The 21,526-nt window shown below is 40.2% G+C and overlaps 1 protein-coding gene across 1 annotated transcript in view; it reads left to right on the top strand.

Moving 5' to 3' along the window:
• TOPORS (TOP1 binding arginine/serine rich protein, E3 ubiquitin ligase) overlaps positions 1–20,491 on the top strand; it is a 37,765-nt gene extending 17,274 nt beyond the window's left edge. Inside the window, exon 2 of the mRNA XM_073552460.1 lies at positions 9,569–20,491. Within this exon, the coding sequence (XP_073408561.1) occupies positions 9,569–12,508 (2,940 nt within the window). The 3' untranslated portion in view covers positions 12,509–20,491. The remainder of the gene's footprint in view (positions 1–9,568) is intronic.
• The last annotated feature ends 1,035 nt before the right edge of the window (positions 20,492–21,526 follow it).

Below are 21,526 nucleotides of genomic sequence, written 5' to 3' on the forward strand. Positions count from 1 at the left end.
CGCCACCTATTGGTAGTAGCGATCCTACAAGTCACAATCAACCCTTTAACGAGTCTTGTAGTATGACTTAGGATACAAGCCAAATCAGAATCTCAATTTGCAGACACGGTGTTTCGAGCTGTTGGCTCTCGTCAGTGCAAAGTATGAGATCTGATTTGGCAAGGTGAGAGGCTCTGGACTAGGGTCTAAGAAGTAAGGTTTCTCCTTGCGGAGAGCTCGAAACACCGTGTCTGCAAATTGAGATTCTGATTTGGCTTGTATCCTAAGTCATACTACAAGACTCGTTAAAGGGTTGATTGTGACTTGTAGGATCGCTACTACCAATAGGTGGCGCTGTAGAGTAAAAGTCCTCTTTCTTTCTGAAGAGGCAATTTGCATATTATTTTCCCAGAGGAGCATTGCACGGCGAATAAGTCTCCTTACCTTGACAAGCCACAGCTGGCATGTCACTCTCCGCAAGGAGAAACCTTACTTCTTAGACCCTAGTCCAGAGCCTCTCACCTTGCCAAATCAGATCTCATACTTTGCACTGACGAGAGCCAACAGCTCGAAACACCGTGTCTGCAAATTGAGATTCTGATTTGGCTTGTATCCTAAGTCATACTACAAGACTCGTTAAAGGGTTGATTGTGACTTGTAGGATCGCTACTACCAATAGGTGGCGCTGTAGAGTAAAAGTCCTCTTTCTTTCTGAAGAGGCAATTTGCATATTATTTTCCCAGAGGAGCATTGCACGGCGAATAAGTCTCCTTACCTTGACAAGCCACAGCTGGCATGTCACTCTCCGCAAGGAGAAACCTTACTTCTTAGACCCTAGTCCAGAGCCTCTCACCTTGCCAAATCAGATCTCATACTTTGCACTGACGAGAGCCAACAGCTCGAAACACCGTGTCTGCAAATTGAGATTCTGATTTGGCTTGTATCCTAAGTCATACTACAAGACTCGTTAAAGGGTTGATTGTGACTTGTAGGATCGCTACTACCAATAGGTGGCGCTGTAGAGTAAAAGTCCTCTTTCTTTCTGAAGAGGCAATTTGCATATTATTTTCCCAGAGGAGCATTGCACGGCGAATAAGTCTCCTTACCTTGACAAGCCACAGCTGGCATGTCACTCTCCGCAAGGAGAAACCTTACTTCTTAGACCCAAGAATCTGAGTACAAATTTATGAAAACTTTCCAAACATTCAGTGCAGGAATGAATGTGTCGCATGGATTTGTCTTTTTACATCAATTAAGAAATTTGCCCCTCAGACCTTCTGGGGTCATCACAACACAGAACCAGACCGGCAATCAGAGGGCAATAAAACCTTCACACTGCTTATCTATGAACTGTTCCAATATTTATGCTTATCACTCCCCCACAATGACTATTCCGCTTCACATCCTTTGTCTTATCTATTGAGTTATTTATGTGCTGTCTAGTGTATAAATGTTATTCTTCAGATTTTGTATTAGTCAATGTCTGATGAGGAGACCTGAGTAGTCTGGAAAGCTTGCAATTTTTTGCCATCTTTTCAGTTAGCCATTAAAAGGTATCAGCCACTGAGGACTCTCAATTCTAAATATTCTTCTGTCTTTCTGCAAGCACTCCATTCACCCCTGCAAACGGTATGTTTTAATTTACAAATAAAGGAACTTTAACTCCTTAGCTCCCGGAGGTATTTTCGTTTTTGCGTTCTCGTTTTTTGCTCCCCCTTCTTTCCAGAGCCATAACTTTTTTATATTTCTGTCAAAATGGCTATGTGAGGGCTTGTTTCTTGCGGGACGAATTGTACTTTTGAACGACACCATTGGTTGTAACTTATCGGGTACTGGAACATGGGGGGGAAAAAATCCGTGTGTGGTGAAATTACTCAAAAAAAGTGGAATCCCACAGTTTTTTTTTTTTTTTTATACAATGTTCACTAAATGCTAAAACTGACCTGCTATTACGATTCTTCAGGTCATTATGAGTTCATAGACACCAAACATGTCTAGGTTCATATTTAAGTGGTGAAACAAAATTCCAAAGTTTGTTTAAAAAAAAAAAAAAAAAAAAATGCACCATTTTCCAATACCTGTAGTGTCTCCATTTTTTGTGATCTCGGGTTGGTTGAGGACATCTTTTTGTGCGCTGAGCTGTCGTTTTTAATTCTACCATTTTGGTGCAGATATGATCTTTTGATCACCCATTATTGCAATTTAATGCAATGTGGCGGCGATAAAAAAACAAAACGTAATTCTTTACCTTTTTTTTTTCTCGTTACGCCATTTAGTGATCTGGTTAGTTCTTTTTTTATATTGGTTGGGCGATTCTTAACGAGGAGATACCAAATGTTTTTTTTTGTTTTACTTTGAATGGGGGGGTGATTTGAACTTTTATATTAAAAAACATTTTTTGCATGTTTCAATAGTCTCCATGGAAGACTAGAAGCTGCAGTACTTTGATGTGTTCTCTTACACACAGGTGATAGTCAGATCGCCTGTGTGTAGCAGAAATGCTCACTTGCCTCCTGGTGGTCGGCGCTCATAGCAATCCAGCTATGATAACCATAGAGGTATGCTGGAGGCCTCTGGTTGTCATGACAACCAGTTGCCATGCAATCACATGACGGGGTCACCGATGGGCTGGATTTCCGGCACACTTGCCCGAAGCGCAAGTTAATTGCTGCTGTCAGAGATTTAATGGGTTAACACCAGCAGTCTCTTATGCCCAATGTCGGAAAGGGGTTAAAGGACAGTGTGTTTTTGTTTTTTTTGTTTTTTTTTTATTCTCCCCCCCCCCCCCCCTTCTACTTATTTTTTTCATCCATCCCACTTGCCAATGGTTCCTGAGGTTTGCATTAGAACATCAGGGATAATCCACCAGTTGCGGTGCTAAAAAATCTAGGCTGGTTCATCAATTGGGAAAAATCCAATTTGAAACCAGACATGCAGAATGTTTTTCTGGGAGTTCTCCTAGACTCATCTCAGAACAACTTTTCTGCCCCCTCAATTAAAAAGAAAAAAGAGGAAGTCAGAAACACTTTCGATACTTCCAATTGAAAAAACGAGTATCGATAAGAAACGGAAGGAGGATTTTGGGATTGATGCATACCAAGTTTGCAATGAAGCCAAGCCCACTCGAGTTTTGCAGGAAGCAATTCTAGTGGCCTGTAACAGACAACTACAGTTGTGCTCAAAAGTTTATATACCCCGGCAGAATTTTTGCTTTCTTGTCTTTTTTCAGAGAATATGAATGAGAACACCAGACCTTTTTCTCCACTCGTGCTTGGGTGAAGCCATTTATTGTCAAACTACTGTGTTTTCTCTTTTTAAATCATGTTGATGTATTTTTTAAAATGTGGTGCCCAAAACTGAACACAGTATTCCAGATGAGGTCTGACCAAAGAGGAGTAGAGGGCAATAATGACTTCACGTGATCTAGACTGTATGCTTCTGTTTATAAATACCAGAATTGTATTTGCCTTTTTTGCTGCTGCATCACACTGACTCATGTTCAGTTTATGATCTATTAGTATACTCAAGTCTTTTTCACATGTGCTGTTGCTTAGCCATATTCCTCCCATTCAATGTATGCTTTTCATTTTTATTGTCCAGATGTAGTACTTTGCGTTTTCCCTGTTAAAAACCATTCTGTTAGTTGCCCACTGCTCCACTTTATTGATATCTTTTTGAATCCTCCCTCTCTCTCTTGTATTAGCTAGCTCCTAGCTTTGTGTCATAAGTAGTGTTGAGCATTCCGATACCGCAAGTATCGGGTATCGGCCGATACTTGCTGTATCGGAATTCCGATACCGACTTCCGATATTTTTTCAATATCGGAATTCGGCATCGGAATCGGAATTCAAAGTTGATTGACAGACTGACGTCATCATGATGCGCGGTGTGTGCGCATCATGATGCGCCGTCATTTCGGGCCTTCCGGGGGTCTCTGCCGGCCTGCCGGGGGGCTGTGCCGGCCTGCCGGGGGGCTGTGTGGACTGCCCGGGGTCTGTACCGGCCTGCCGGGGGGCTGTGCCGGCCTGCCGGTGGTCTGTGCACCCTGTGGGGGTCTGTACCGGCCTGCCGGGGGGCTGTGCCGGCCTGCCGGTGGTCTGTGCACCCTGTGGGGGTCTGTACCGGCCTGCCGGGGGGCTGTGCCGGCCTGCCGGGGGGCTGTGCTGATGTCCGGGGGTCTGTGCAAGCATCGTCCGATGGGACTACAAGTCCCATCGGGCGATGCCTGCTACCATGACAGTGATTGACACATTAGCCAATGATGGGACAGTAGTAGTCCCATCATCCGGCTAATGTGTTAAATGTTAAAAAAAAAATACTACATACATACTACATGCATGCTACATACTACATACATACTACATACATACTACATACATACTACATACATACTACATACATACTACATACATACTACATATATACTACATATATACTACATACATACTACATGCATGCTACATACATACTACATACATGCTACATACATACTACATACATGCTACATACATACATGCTACATACATACTACATGCATGCTACATACATACTACATGCTACATACATACTACATATATACTACATATATACTACATACATGCATGCTACATGCATGCTACATGCATGCTACATGCATGCTACATGCATGCTACATGCTACATACATACCACATACATACCACATACATACTACATACATACTACATACATACTACATGCTACATACATACCACATACATACTACATACATGCTACATACTACATACATACTACATACATACTACATGCATGCTACATACATACTACATGCATGCTACATACATACTACATGCCACATACATACCACATACATACTACATACATACTACATGCTACATACATACTACATACATACTACATGCTACATACATACTACATATATACTACATGCATGCTACATACATACTACATGCTACATACATACCACATACATACTACATACATGCTACATATATACTACATGCATGCTACATACATACTACATGCTACATACATACCACATATATACTACATACATACTACATACAATACATTCATACAATACATACAGTACATATAACATAGAGTAACATACTTACCAATACTTGTCACATTGTTCCCCGAAGCCATTGTCGTCTACGGAATAAATATTAACATAACAAACCACAAAAATACTCACCCACGATCCGAAGCAGTCCACGAGTGTGTCCCACGACGATCTTGGGTAGAGAACTGCAGCATCAGATGATGCTGCCGTTCTCTACTGGCTGCAGGAATCCAATGACGGAAGGTAGGTATCCTTCCGCACTGTATTCCTCCGCCACTTAAAAAAAAAAAGTCCCTAGTCTCACTTTATGCCATTGCTGCGTGGGAAATTCCCACACAGCAATGGCATAAAGTGAGACTAGGGACTTTTTTTTTTTTTAAGTGGCGGAGGAATACAGTGCGGAAGGATACCTACCTTCCGTCATTGGATTCCTGCAGCCCGTAGAGAACGGCAGCAACAGCTGATGCTGCAGTTCTCTACCCAAGATCGTCGTGGGACACACTCGTGGACTGCTTCGGATCGTGGGTGAGTATTTTTGTGGTTTGTTATGTTAATATTTATTCCGGAAAAGACAATGGCTTCGGGGAACAATGTGACAAGTATTGGTAAGTATGTTACTCTATGTTATATGTACTGTATGTCTATGTATGTATTGTATGAATGTATTGTATGTATGTAGTATATATGTGGTATGTATGTAGTATGTATGTAGCATGCATGTAGCATGCAGTATGTATGTAGCATGCATGTAGTATATATGTAGTATGTATGTGGTATGTATGTAGCATGTAGTATGTATGTAGCATGCATGTAGTATATATGTAGTATGTATGTAGCATGTAGTATGTAGCATGCATGTAGTATATATGTAGTATGTATGTAGCATGCATGTAGTATGTATGTAGTATGTATGTAGTATGTATGTAGCATGCATGTAGTATGTATGTAGCATGCATGTAGTATGTATGTAGCATGCATGTAGTATGTATGTAGCATGCATGTAGTATGTATGTAGCATGCATGTAGTATGTATGTAGCATGCATGTAGTATGTATGTAGCATGCATGTAGTATGTATATGGTATGTATGTAGTATGTATGTAGCATGCATGTAGTATGTATATGGTATGTATGTAGTATGTATGTAGCATGCATGTAGTATATATGTGGTATGTATGTAGCATGCATGTAGCATGTATGTAGTATGTATGTAGTATATATGTAGTATGTATGTAGCATGTAGTATGTATGTAGCATGCATGTAGTATATATGTAGTATGTATGTAGCATGTAGTATGTATGTAGCATGCATGTAGTATATATGTAGTATGTAGCATGTAGTATGTATGTAGCATGCATGTAGTATATATGTAGTATGTAGCATGTAGTATGTATGTAGCATGCATGTAGTATATATGTAGTATGTAGCATGTAGTATGTATGTAGCATGCATGTAGTATATATGTAGCATGTAGTATGTATGTAGCATGCATGTAGTATATATGTAGTATGTAGCATGTAGTATGTATGTAGCATGCATGTAGTATATATGTAGTATGTAGCATGTAGTATGTATGTAGCATGCATGTAGTATATATGTAGCATGTAGTATGTATGTAGCATGCATGTAGTATATATGTGTTATGTATGTAGCATGTAGCATGCATGTAGTATGTATGTGGTATGTATGTAGCATGCAGTATGTATGTAGCATGCATGTAGTATATATGTAGTATGTATGTTGCATGTAGTATTTATGTAGTATGAATGTAGCATGAATGTAGCATGTATGTAGTATGCATGTTGTATGTATGTAGCATGTAATTTTTTTTTTTTTTTTTACATTTAACACATTAGCCGGATGATGGGACTACTACTGTCCCATCATTGGCTAATGTGTCAATCACTGTCATGGTAGCAGGCATCGCCCGATGGGACTTGTAGTCCCATCGGACGATGCCTGCACAGCCCCCCGGAGCCTGCACAGCCCCCCGGCAGGCCGGCACAGCCCCCCGGAGCCTGCACAGACCACCGGCAGGCCGGCACAGCCCCCCGGCAGGCCGGCACAGACCACCGGAGCCTGCACAGCCCCCCTGGCAGGCCGGCACAGCCCCCCGAAAGGCCCGTACAGACCCCAGAGAGGCTGTACAAGGGCAGGAAAGGGTTTTTCTTATTCCGATACCGGAAGTCCCATAGACTTGAATGGGACTTCCGGTATCGGAATCGGCGATACCGATACTTTTTTTAAAGATCGGCCGATACCATCCGATACGATACTTTGAAGTATCGGACGGTATCGCTCAACTCTAGTCATAAGCAAATTTAATCAGTTTACCATCAATTCCTTCATCTAAATCATTGATAAAGATGTTAAACAATACAGGGCCCAGGACCGAGCCCTGTGGTACCCCACTTGAGACATTCTTCCAACTGTATGTGCAGCCATTTACGACCACTCTTTGGGTCCAATCACTAAGCCAGTTATGAATCCACCTAACAGTTGCCTTGTCCATTCCATACTTAATCATTTTTACATTAAGGATTGTGTGAGATACTTTGTCAAATGCTTTGCTGAAGTCAAGATATACTATATCTACAGCATTTCCTTGATCCACCCAGTCAGTGAGTGTCATAGAAGGAAATTAAGTTAGTCTGACATGACTTATTAGTTACAAACCCATGCTGACTCTGGTTACTCACTTCACTCTTAGCCAGGTACAGACATACATGCTGTTTAATAATTTGTTCAAAGACCTTTTCCCTGTCTAGAAGTCAGACTCACCGGCCTATAGTTCCCTGAGTCCACCTTCCTCCCCTTTTTGAATATAGGAACAACATTTGCTCTTCTCCAGTCTTCTAGGACTTCTCCTGTTCTCCAAAAATTTTCAAAGATTATGGAGAGTGGTTAAAAAATGTCTTCTATCTCCTTCAGTACTCTGGGGTGTAATTCATCTGCACCTGGAGACTTGAATTTATTTGTTACCTAAGTATTCCCACACTATCTTTCTGTTTATATTTATCCTGGATTCTTCTATTCCTTTAATAGGACAGTGAAGATCAGTTGATGTTACATTTCCTTTTTGAGAGAAACCGGATGCCAAATAGGAATTTAAAAGTTCGGCCTTCTCAACATCCTTTCTTACCATTTCATCATCTTCAGTCTGTAAAAATCCTATCGCATCTTTGACTTTTCTTCTACATTTGATATATCCCCAGAATCCTTTATTACTTTTAACGTCTCTGGCAATCCTTAATTCATTGTCAGCTTTAGATAATCTGATTCTTGCCCTTCAGGTTTTGTGTCATTCCATGGTAACTTACGTTACATTCACAAGCCAAAAAACTGAGTTAATGCTACAGACTGTTCTTTGAAGGCAGGCACAAAAATGAGTGAATGTATATTGTACATTAAACTATTCTCAGTAGATTTCAACACAGTTTGATTTTTCAATTATACAAATTAAATGCAAAATACATTTATTACTTGGTAACTTGCGTTATAAAGCTGATGGTAACTTACGTTAAAGGAACATTACTTCATATGAGAAGTAAACTTATTGTAACGTAAGTTACTAACTGCTGTAACATAAGTTACCATGGAATTACCCTTTTGCAGACAGCATTATATTCTTCTTTAGATATGCCTCCCTCTTTCCATTTGATAAACATTTATTTCTTCATTTTTAGCATATGTTTAAGTTCTGTGTTCATCCATCCTGGTCTCCTTAAATGCTTCCTATTCTTCCCTCTTTTCAGAATTAACTACTATTGTGCTTTGAGAATCTCATTTTTCAAGATTTCCCATCCTTCCTGGACATTCCCTTTGTGTCTGGTTTCGTACATATTGGTACTCCCTTTATTTTGCATTGTATAGGCAGTTGTTGGAGTACATTATACATTCCAGAAATCTGTATACTATTAATCAAAACTGTCAAACTTTTCTTTACTGATCCGAGAATTTGCTATCCATTTTGCATTTGTTTTGTTGTACTTTGTTAGGGTGGGAGGAAAGGGGATGGGGTGGATTGTACTTCCTGATGTTTAATTTATTGAATTTTTTTAATTTTAAGTAAACATGATTTAAAAAAAAAAAAATTAATAAAATAATGACCCAAAGCTCAGAAGTGGTCAGTGTGCGAACCAAGTGGTCTTTCTATGAAAAGATGTGTTGGAAACAAAAGCGTACCATGTAATAATTCAGTCATTGATGGTTTTGAAATATCAGACCTGGAGATTGGGTGTAGATCTTTAGGAATAACGTAGTGACTATTGCAATGTCACCATGAATGCAGCAGAAATGTGAGGGAATTTAGTTGAGAAAGCATGAGTCATTCTCCCCAGGAACCTTCATTAAAATGAACTCTTCTGCCACCTTGTGGAAAGATGGATTTTTGGAATAGTGTGAAGTATCGGCTAGTCTTAAATTCATACTAGTCTCACTTACAGTTGTTTAAAGTGCATTTTCTTTATTTATAAGACCTTCATTTAAAGTCCATATGCTTACATGTAATATTTTTGTTTTACAGATGCTCCCATCAAATGACTTTGCAGTGGATACCACAAAGGCTGGTTCAAGTAAATTACAAAGCCAAGGAACGCAAGCTGATGCCTCTCCTGACTCTAAGTGCCCTATATGCTTAGATCGGTTTGATAATGTTTCCCACCTTGACCGATGTCTGCACAGATTTTGCTTTCGTTGCATCCAAGAATGGGCGAAGAACAAAGCTGAGTGTCCACTATGCAAGCAGCCATTCAATTCTATTTTTCATAGTGTTCGTGCAGAAGATGACTTTAAAGAGTTTGTACTGAGGCCCACAGTAAATGGCTCATTTGGAAGTCCTGATGGACATAGGTTTCGATATCGCACCACTATGACACGAGACAATTATTTATCCCTGAGGTCATTAAGGTCGTCTTCTCGAAGAACATTTACGCCTCCAGACAATGGTCTCCTTTTTGAAGGAATTTCAAATGTGTCGTCACAGCAGAGGGGTAATGATATTCATCAGATGATGCGAAGGCTTGCAACGAGAAGGCAAGCCAGTTCAGAGGGACGCGCTATGAGACAAATTCAAGAGCAAGAGCTGGTAAACTTCCGGAGATCACTTTATCGTGCTGGATTACGTGTCCGAAACATTCAAGATGGCGGTCGTTACCGTGATATAACTGCTGAATTTTTTCGCAGAAATCCTGCATGCCTTCACCGGTTAGTGCCGTGGCTGAAACGGGAATTGACCGTATTGTTTGGCTCGCATGGCTCTCTTGTGAACATTGTACAGCACATCATTATGAGGAATGTGACATTGTATGACATGGAAAGTCAGGCCTTTGTAGAGGATTTGCATCCTTTTCTCCTGCACCGTACTGATCATTTCATTCATGAGTTCATCAACTTTGCTCGTTGTCCTTACAATATTGACGCTTATGATCAGCATGCAAACTATGATTGTCCTGCTCCTTCATCTGAAGATAGCCGGTCTGAGTCTTCTGTTATTACAATATCACCTGATGAAGTAAATACTAGAGAGCCAGATGTGCCTTCATCTTCTCTTGATGTTGGACAAGCTCCCTGGGATGATGAAACTCCAGGACCTTCATACACTAATGTTGATCAACCAGTATCTTGGACAGCAAATATTTCCGATGCCTGTTCACTACTTGATGCCTGTTCATCAAGTACTACACAGACTGCTACTGATGTAAAAAGTGCCACTGAAGAAGTGCAAGACAAAGCTGTTTGCCCAGATGACTGTGTCATAGTAGGCTTTGTTAAACCTCTTGCAGAAAGAACCCCAGAACTTGTAGAACTGTCTTCTGATTCAGAAGGTTCCCTCTGTGAAGTAAAGATTGAACAGGCTAAAAAACCTGAAACCAAGCCATTCACCTTGATTGAAAGTAGTGGTTCAAGTAGGTCATCATCTGTTATTTCATCACAGTCAAGTGAGGATACATGGAAACCTAGCCGCAATCATAAGGTATCAGTAGAAAAAACTTGCTCATTGAAAATGAAGAAACACAAGTCAAAGGAAACTTCTAGAAATCTTCATGGATCTAGAAAAGAAAAAGGGCGTACATATCGAAATCAATCTTCAAGACGGAGGACACGGTCTCCTAGCTCAGACTGTTATTCTCGGTCATCTCGTAATAAGGCTTATGACTGTCCCAGCAGGAAGCACCGCAGGAATAGCCCAAGAAACAAAAAATCTCCAGATAAGAGCCGACATAGAAGTTGCCGATCAAAAAAGAGGTCCCGGTCTAGAGATAGGAGTTTATCATGGAGAAGTAAGACTGTGTCATTGACTAGTGAAAGTTCAAGAGAGAGAGGTGGCTCCTGCTTTACAAATAGAAACCTTAGCCGAGGACGATCATGGAGCAGAGATAGTAACAGTGACTGTACTCCAGACAACTATCGAAGTACTTATCAATGGGAATACACTTACTACAGCAGAGACCGAAACCGAGATGGCTATGAGCAGTCCTTCAGAAAACGTGCACGTGGTCGTTATTCTAGACCATCTTCCAGTCCAGAATTCCCTGTGCAGTCTTACTCTGCAAAAAAAGATTTGAGAAGAAAAAAGAACAGCACTTCTGCAAAACCGCATCACCGTGATAGATATCGCTCCAGAAGTCCTTCATGTAGTCAAACAAATGCATCAGGGGCAAGTCTTCAACGTGATAAACCTGGTGGAAAGCGAAAGTACAAAACTCGTCATCTGGAGAGACAAGAGGATGAAGATGGCAACCGGGAAGTGATAGCTAAAAAAAGCTACAAAGATGATCAGACTGAAACCTCTTCAAATGAGCCAAAGCGCAGGAAGAAAACTCGAAGCCCTAGCGTTGAAATAGTATATGAAGGGAAGGCCATGCAGGGCTTAAAGTACCACAAAAAGAAAAAAAAACACAAGAAGAAGCACAGACACCAACAACCTGCCAACTCTTCAGCTTCTTCTCCCATTATTATTACAATCGATAGTGACAGTGATATGCCAGCTGTAGAAGAGACCATTTCCAGTGACAAAAATACTGGTATGCCTGATGATGAGCATAAAGAGTCTGTGCGGTCAGTACCCAACCTGTCACCATCTACCTCTACAACAGATGTTACGCAAGTGGTTAGTGAAGAACCAGCGGGTCCGTCATCCAAAGACTGTGATGTTTTCTCAAGTAATGGACATTTAGATGCTGCTACGGGCATACTAGATGGTTTACATTTTGATGATAGCTCCAATGAGCCTTCTGTTCCAACAACCAGTAGTCCAGATGAAATAGAGTCGCCACCTTGTGTAGAAGCAGCCATGGCTGAACTGCCTCTACCAGACTCAAAGTCTGAACAGGAGAATGCAACCTCCACAGCGCCCACTTTTCTAATGGACTCCCAAGATAATCTTTCTGAAACAACTCAAGAACTATTTGCTGACACAATCAGTGAATTACTGGAAAATATGACTACACCGACAGTTTTATGAACCGATCTCCGCTTTGCTTAAAATAAAGACACTTTCTCTTTAGTACAGTTTTTACAAATTCCTGATTTCTAATTGCTCAAGTCTTCTGGTGTTCTTTTGGTCACAGACGAGCTGCATAAGTTCATGTGTTGGTACACCTTACCAAAATATATATCTACAAGCCTAATTTATATTTTAATTGTGTGTTGAGCTATTTTTAGGTCCTAAATTCTGATTTAGTTTTTCAAGGGATTTGAACTCCCTTTTTTTTTTTTTTTTTTTCTTCTTGAAACAGATCTACAAATTGAATTCAATCGGAACCTCCCAGATTCCCCTATGCCTCCCAAATCGCCACCATATTGCTATAAAAGCCTATTCCTATATTACAACAAGAATAGGCTTGTGAATTGACCTCATTAACAAAGATTAGTTTAGTGGGGCACTTCTTTTTCTAGGGATCTTGTAATTTCACCCAGGGGGCCTGATGGACATCCTCCTCAAAAGCTATAGGACTTTTTGGACCAACGGAAATTTTGTGCATGCATAAACTGTCTGCATTGCAGTATGTTGATGGCATTGAGGGGGCATTTTCCTGACTTCAGTGTGTGTATGCCCAGGCAGGATGGCACGAGATTTCCAACAGTCTGAAGATGCCATAGCTTGTAAGGGGAATGTCACTCAAGCTCTTCTGGATGTGCTTATAGGATCTGAAACTCAACTAGTTTGGGGGAAATGCCACTGTGCCAGATTAGTCCTGGCTGATTAGCAGATTATATGCAGAGCATTGAAAGTTGATTTTTAGAAAATGAACATATTTATGTAGGATTTAAGCACTTTATCAGGGCTTTACAGGTGGAGTCGGTATAAAATGGCTTGACTTCTAAAATATGTAATAAATTGGGTCAAGTAGTTCAATGCAGTATGTGCTGTTAATTTTTTAATAAGAATTTGAGAAATTTATGAAATATCCTATGAATGTCTTTTCTATTCCTGGGCTTTTAGTTGAGATGAATCTGTGCTGCACTTTATATACATGCCCAGTAGTGAGGCCGTGCTGTGGAGTCTGAGTCGGGGAAATTGAAGCGTTGGAAGTTTGGTTTACCGACTCCACAGCCCTGTGTGTAACGTATGAATATATACGTTGTATAGTTCTGTGATTTGGGAGGCATAGCTGATGGGTTTCCTTTAATGGATTTCAGACTGAAGCACTGATGAGTTATGCATTGGATTGGACACGAATGCTAGTTCGTTGGGGGGGTGTGACCTATGTGCTTTGCCGTTTCCCATCAGTGCTATAGACTTTGAATGGAGTGACAGGTTGCATGTTCTCCTGCTCCATCCAAACTTCTATTAACAGCAGACTTGCAACTGAGGGGCTTTGGTCCCACTGGTTGAACCATCTCAAATCCAGCTTGAAGCATTTGTCACCTACACACTAGATAGGTGATAATTTCTAGATTGGTCAAAGTCCAAATAATATTTTCAAACTAAAACGTTAGTAGCTGTGGCCACACTTAATGTGCAAGATCCGTGGACTGTGTAGATCTGCTTTTGCAATTCACTTTTAATTATTTAAATAGTTGTGCGGAACTAAAACAGATATAGGTTAAATGTGAGAGGAACAGAACTTTTTAATCTTCTGCAATCCTTTTATACTCCATAGACACTGTATGTATAGATATTGCCACTAGATACTCTCTCTCATAATTGACGTGTATGAAAGATTATATATAGATTTCTCCTATTCAGTCTTCTAGTGTAGTTTACAATATGGAACTTGTGACATCTTGGCATATGTTAAGATACGGCAGATTTGTCCCATAAAAAATATAAAGCATGCTACAGAAAGAAAGTTGGAAAATCATTCTCATTGTGTGCCTAAGTAGCTTGTCACACAGTGCTCATACATCATTATTTAGTTTAACATTTTTCAAGATGTTTCCCTTTTATTGTTCCAACTTCTTAATAGATTTTGGTAAGGAAAAGTCACTGTTTTAACCCCCTCCCCAACACATGACATCTACCTCATATGCAGGTCCCGGTCTCTTAAGTGTGTGGAGCCGAGCTCTGCCCCATGCTTCTGACAGCAGCATTTGTAGTTGGGGGTGTGTTGTTGTAAGCGTTAATCGTTTCCTCCTCCCCCCTTCCTACACACTATAACAGCCAGGGGTCTACTGAAGAAACCCGTGCCCGTCATGATGGTACTCTTATGGAGACCAGCTTGTAATGAGAGGAAAAAAAATCTAAATGCTGTATTTTTTTTTTCTTTGGGCTTCTGCAACATAGCACAAAAAAACGCAATAAAGACATCAAAATGTCATATTTATCCCAAAATGGTACCAACAAAAGTCAGCTCAGGACGTAAAACACAAGTCTCAAAACATGGTGACACTCAAATATTTTTTTTGTCTTAAAACTTATGTTTTTCACCGCTTAACCCCTTCACAACATGTACTACCCATGTCGTGTTCCTCCCTTTGATGTGGGCTCCGGCACTGAGACAACATCTTTCCACTAAATCGTGGCTGATCCATTAAATGCCTCTGTCAATCTCTGACAGCGGCATTTAATGTGATAGCGTCGGAAGCGTGTCACTAATCCCGCCCATTAGTGACCCCGTCACATGATTGCGTGTCACTGATGGGTCGGCATGACAACCAGAGGTCTACAGCAGACCTTTGTTTGTCATAGCTTGATGGCTATGAGCGCCGACCACCGGGCGGCGCTCATAGCAAGTGAGCATTTCTGCTGCACACAGGCGATCTGATCATCGCCTGTATGTAGCAGAGGCGGTTGGACAATAAGTTTTTAAAAATATTAAAGTTGAATTCACGCCCATTCAAAATTAAAAAAAAAAAAAAATAGAATATACAGATTTGGTATCACCACGTTTAGAATTCCCTGATCTATCAAGCTATAAAAAGAATCCGATCGGTAAACTACATAGCGGGGGGAAAAAGTCAAAATGCCAGAATTACGTTTCTTCTTTGTTCGTCGCAACATTGCATTGAAATGCAATAACGGGCAATCAAAAGATCGTATCCAAACCAATATGGTATCATTAAAAAACATCAGCTCGGCACCCAAAAAATAAGCCATCACCCAGTCCCAGATCGCGAAAAACGGAGACGCTACGGGTCTCAGAAAATGACGCAATTTTTTTCACCATTTAAATAAGAAAAAAAACCTATACATGTTTGGTATCTACGAACTCGCAATGACCTGGAGAATTATAATGGCAGGTCAGTTTTCGCATTTGGTGAACATGAAGAAAAAAAAACAATGGTGGAATGGCATTTTTTTTTTTTTTTTTGCAATTTCACCACACTTGAAATTTTTTTCCCTTTTTTGAGTACATGATACAGTAAAACCAATGGTGTCTTTCAAAAGTACAACTCGTCCCGCAAAATACAAGCCCTCACATGTCCATATTGACTAAAAAATAAAAAGTTATGGCTCTGGTAAGAAGGGGAGCAAAAAAACAAACACAAACGAAAGAGCCCAGGGGTGAAGGGGTTAAAAAATAATTACAAGCTTGGTATCACCGTGATCATACAGACTTGGAGAATAATACTGCCAGGTCATTTTTATCACACACAGAACACTGTAAGAACAATATCGGAAAAAAAATTGCAGAATTGTAATTTTTTTCGTGCAATTTCACCGCACTTGGAATTTTATTTCCATTTTACAGTATGCAGAATGGTAAAATGAAGTGTCATTCAGAAGTACATTTTGTCCCTCAAAAAGCAAGTCCTTATATCTGTAGTACCAAACAGAAAAAGAGGACAGTACCGCCGATACCGCTAACAATCTGGTGTTGTAAAATACCGCAGGCAATAGCTCAACACTTCGGGTGCTCACCCAGAAAACAGCATTGTAGATCCCGCTTCAAGAAGAAAGCACGGGTAGCACTCGCCAATCTTTAAAAGTTCCACTCTTTATTGGAAATATTAAAACCTCTTCACCGGGAGAGTGAGGAAAGGAGTGTGCTGACAGCCGTTTCGCACTATGGTGCTTCTAAGGGTCAATAGGTGAGAGGATGTGACTGAGAAACAAATACCCTGTCACAGGTATGCTCCTCCTTCCCCAACCCTACATCCAAGTGTAATGTAATACATAACATTTTTTTAAAACAACATACAATTCATATAGATCAAAAATACAAATGAGCATAATAATGGGCATGAATAGAAAATTCCAAAAAAATGGACATGTCCACTCTCATTAAAGCCCGTGGATTCCATTGCACGAGTGTATAATCCACCTGGCTTCCCAACTCAATAGAAGTCTGCAAATTTCCCCCATGTGGGGGCAGGGTAACACTTTCTAAACCTGCAAATGTCAAAACATTGGGATCTCCCCCCATGACAATCTCTAATATGATTAATTAGACAAGGCACCCCTTTACCAGAGGAAATAGATTTGTAATGTTCCCTGAACCTAATATACAGGGGGCGTATTGTTTTACCTATATAGAAATTTTTACATGGGCAAAAAATGAAGTACACAACAAAATCCGTTTAACAAGAAATAAATTCTGAAACCGAATGGAATATTGCTCCCATTTGGATACATCGATTCGTGATACGGAATTTAAAAAAAGGACAATGGCCACACCTATAGTTACCCTTCGGATCCCTGCAGATAACCAATCACTATGCTTCTTGATGCGATTTTGTACAAGGATATCCCTCAACCTAGTGCTGCGTTTGCAAAAGATCAGGGGGCCCCTTCCAACCATATCTGCTAATTCTTTATCACGTTCTAAGATGTGCCAATTTTTTCTAATGATGTAACGTATATAACTATCCATAGGGCCATATTGAAAACAAAATGTAACCCTTTTGTCTTTTTTCTTAGCCAGAGTTTTTTTAGGAAAAGGTTTTTTTTTTTTTTATCCACCACATTCCCTTCTACTCTGTCCAGCGCCGTTTTCAACAATGCATCAGGATATCCTCTGTTTGAATCTCATACAATTCAGCAGACTGTTTAGCAAAACCCTCTCTCGTGTTGTTAACCCGTTGGACTCTCAATAATTGACTATTAAGGTAATGATTGCTTTGTATAAAATGGATGGGAGCTATCATACCGCATCATGGAATTTGTAGCGGTCTGTTTACGATATAAAGTAGTGTAAATATTTCCATCCACAAACTTAACCAATACATCAAGAAATTCTGTGATCCCCCAAATATAGATGTAAAAGACATATTCATGGTATTGGAATGATTAAGGTATAACGCAAATGAATCAAATGATTCCTTCGGACCGTCCCATACCATGAATGTCATCGACATATCTAAGATGCAATCTGACGTGCTTCAAAAATAGGTTATCAGAAGAATAGATAAATTTCTCTTCAAACAATCCCAAAAATAAATTGGCAAAGGTACATGCCACCGGAGTCCCCATCGCGGTGCCAACACTTTGTAAATACCACATATCCAAGAACATAAAGGCATTATGTGTAAGTACAAAATTTACACCCTCACACACGAAATTAATAAAATCCTGCCCTTTATCAATGGTGTTCAATATCTCTCACAGCCCTTACCCCTAAATCTTGGGGGATTCTCATGTAAAGACTCTACGTCAATCGAAACTAGCGAGAAGCCTGTTTGCCGTGTGAAATTTTGTATGATCCCCAAAAAATGTATATCTATATTATATTTTTTTTTTTTTTTTTTTTTATTTTTTTTTAATACAACTCGTCCTGCAAAAAACAAGCCCTCACATTACCATATTGACTGAAAAAAAAAGTTATGGCTCTGGGAAGAAGGGGAGCAAAAAAACAAAACCAAAAAGGGCCCAGGGGTGAAGGGGTTAAAAAATATATATTACAAGCTTTCTCTCACCGTGATCATACAGACTTTGGTGAATAATACTGCCAGGTCATTTTTATCACACAAAGAACACTGTAAGAACAATACCAAAAAAAAAATTGCAGAATTGTATATTTTTTTTGTGTGCAATATCACCGCACCTGGAATTTTCTTTCCATTGTACAGTATGCAGAATGGTAAAATGAAGTGTCATTCAGAAGTACATTTTGTCCCTCAAAAAGCAAGTCCGTATATATCTGTGAACAGGAATATAATAAAAAAGTTATGGCTCTTGGGGGGAGGAGGAAAACTGATTGGGAACTGGTTAAGCGTTTTGTATTTGCTCCCGGTGGATCAGGTCAATGCCACACGCTTTATGAATTTATTGGGATTTCAGCGATTGCAATGTACATGCATCTTCTTCCCTGTCCTATACTGCAGCAAGGATTTCGCACATCTCATCTAGTTAGAAAACTTTACTGATTTTTATGTACCACTTTTGGAATGATGTCAAATATATTTTTAATGTCTATTTGGATATACTCAGGGCTCTTAAAGCTAAAGAAAAAAAAAAAAGCACCACCATGAAAATACTATCCTAAATAAATGGAATATATAATATTTATAGGGAATCTGGCAGCAGGTTTTTGCTATGTAATTTGTGAGCACCATATAATAGGAGCGGAGTCCCTGATTAGTGATGTCACTTAGAGGGCTGTGTTTTCCTGTTTAATAATCAGCATTTTATCAGCAGGAGAATCATTACAGGACAACTTGGCATATGCAAGTTAGTCCAACCAGGTCCCCAGCACTGATTTGCAGCTAATGTACACAGAAGTCTGTGGTGTGAGTGGGGTTACACCCAGCTCAACAGCATAAAGGCTAGACTTTGCTTGAGTTGGGTCACTAGGGCATGCACTTTCAGATGTTAGGCCATCAAGGAATGCTGGGAGATTGCAAATATGCAGCGATAAATTCTAGGATACAAACTGGAATCCATAAAGGGGTATTCCCAAGGGTATGTGCACACATTTAGGCCTGTTTCACACTTCCATTTATGACCATCAGTCAAAATCTGCCATTTTTGCAAAAAAACTGATCCGCCGTTTTTTTTCCCATTGATTTGCATTACCGGCGGATCTTGACGGATGGCCATCAGTTGGATCCATTTTTTTGCGGATCCGTCAATTTTTTTTGCGTCCGCCGAGAAGCCTGGACGGACCATGTAACATTTTTTGTGCTGCAGGATCCGCACTTTTGTAGTGCGCATGCCCGGAGGAATGAAGTCAGAAAAAAACCTCTCATTCACTTTGCTGGTACTGTAAGACACTTTTTGCGGCAAGCCACATACAAACAAGCCCTAAGATTGCAAGTTATCTATCCATAAGATGGGTGATAACTTGCTGATCATGGGGGGTCTGACACCCACCGATTCTAAGAATGGGACTTTGAAATGCCACGTTGAAATTTAAAGTTGGTTGCACGCAGGGCTGTGGAATTGGTAAGCCAGACCTCCGACTCCACAGCACTGGTCCCAGAAAGTGCAGCAAAAAGTCATCTCAACTAAAAGCTGAGATATTTAGTTCAGGAACAGAACAGACACTTATAGGACATTTCATAACTATCCCAAATTATGAAAACATTTACAGCACATCCTGCACTGTACTACTGTACCCAATGTAGTATATATTTTAGGAGTCAGTCCATTTTATACCGACTTTACCAAAATGGACTCCGACTCCACAGCCCTGGTTGCACATAGATACTGCTTAACTATTTGCAGTCCTTGGCACATTGACTATACGTTTCAGAGCAGTTGAACCCTCACCAATCTGCAAGTCATCGCTATGACATAGACTTGCTATCTTGGGAATATTCATTTAAATAGGATAGAGGATCTAACAATATGAATACACTTTGAATGCTGCTGCTAACATTTCTGGAAAAAAGCTAAATAAGTGTCCACAGTTTGCCAGTTTATGTAGTCATTAAGCAGTTGGCATTGGTTTTCATGGTTGTCCTTTTTGTGGTGTGACTTTCAGTATTCCTGTGAGATGTAAATATATGTATTTTAATTCTGCCATCCAGTGTATATAATGTTATACGTGGACTTTTCTGTAACTTTTCTACTGTAATTACTTTACCTACATTGTGTATTATCATAAACAGGATAAAGATATGTATTGTTTTTCTTTTCTTTCTTGCAAGGCTTCTAGTGAGTGTGTATTTTCTGTAATCTACCATAGAATACAGCCCATGGTCTAACTGCATTAACTTTTACCCAGGGATATCAATTAATTTTTTAATTGGCGACTTAACCCCTCTCTGACCTTATGCGTACTATCCCGTCCAGGTGCCCTGAGCCTTTCTGACCCTGGACGGGATAGTACGTCATAGCAATCCACTGCGTTCATGGGGGCAGCGCGGCCGATTGTGGCCAGGTGTCAGCTGATTCTCACAGCTGACACCCGGCACTAAGTGCCAGGAGCGGTCACGGACCGCTCCCGGAACTTTAACCCCTGGCACACCGAGCAAACATGATCGCAGCATTCTGGTGGCATGCTGAAGCATCGCGCAGGGAGGGGGCTCCCTGCGTGCTTCCCTTAGAACAACGCGATGTGATTGCATTGTTCGGATTGTCTCCATGGAGACCCCCAGCTCCAAGATGGCTGCGGGGTCATTCCGGGTTCTGCAGTGAGGTGGCTTGTCAGTGCCACCGGCATCGGCAAGCCTACTTCACTGCCTGTCAGATCGCTGATCTGACACAGTGCCGTGCAAAGTGTCAGGTCAGCGATCTGACATGATATAATGATGTCCCATCTTGGGACAATGTAATAAGGTGTAAAAAAAAAAAAAAAGTGAAAAAATATTTTTAAAAATATTCCTAACTAAAGAAGAAAAATTAAAAAATTCCCCAATAAATACATTTCTTGTAAATAAAAACAATAAATGTACACATTTAGTATTGCCGCGTCCATAACTGTCCCACTAGTTAACCCCTTCAGTGAACCCCATAAAAAAGGCGAAAAAAATGCATTATCATACCGCCGATCAAAAAGACGGATATAAATAAACATGGTACTGTTGAAAATGTCATCCTGTCCCGCATAAAAAGAGCCGAGCTGCCATACAGCATCATCAGCGAAAAAATATTTATAGCTCTCAGAATAAAGTGATACAAAATAATTTTTTCTATAAAATAGTTTTTATTGTA

The sequence above is a fragment of the Dendrobates tinctorius genome, unplaced genomic scaffold, assembly GCF_039654945.1.
Source record: "Dendrobates tinctorius isolate UK_male_01 unplaced genomic scaffold, ASM3965494v1 ptg000191l, whole genome shotgun sequence".
Classification (NCBI taxonomy): domain Eukaryota; kingdom Metazoa; phylum Chordata; class Amphibia; order Anura; family Dendrobatidae; genus Dendrobates; species Dendrobates tinctorius.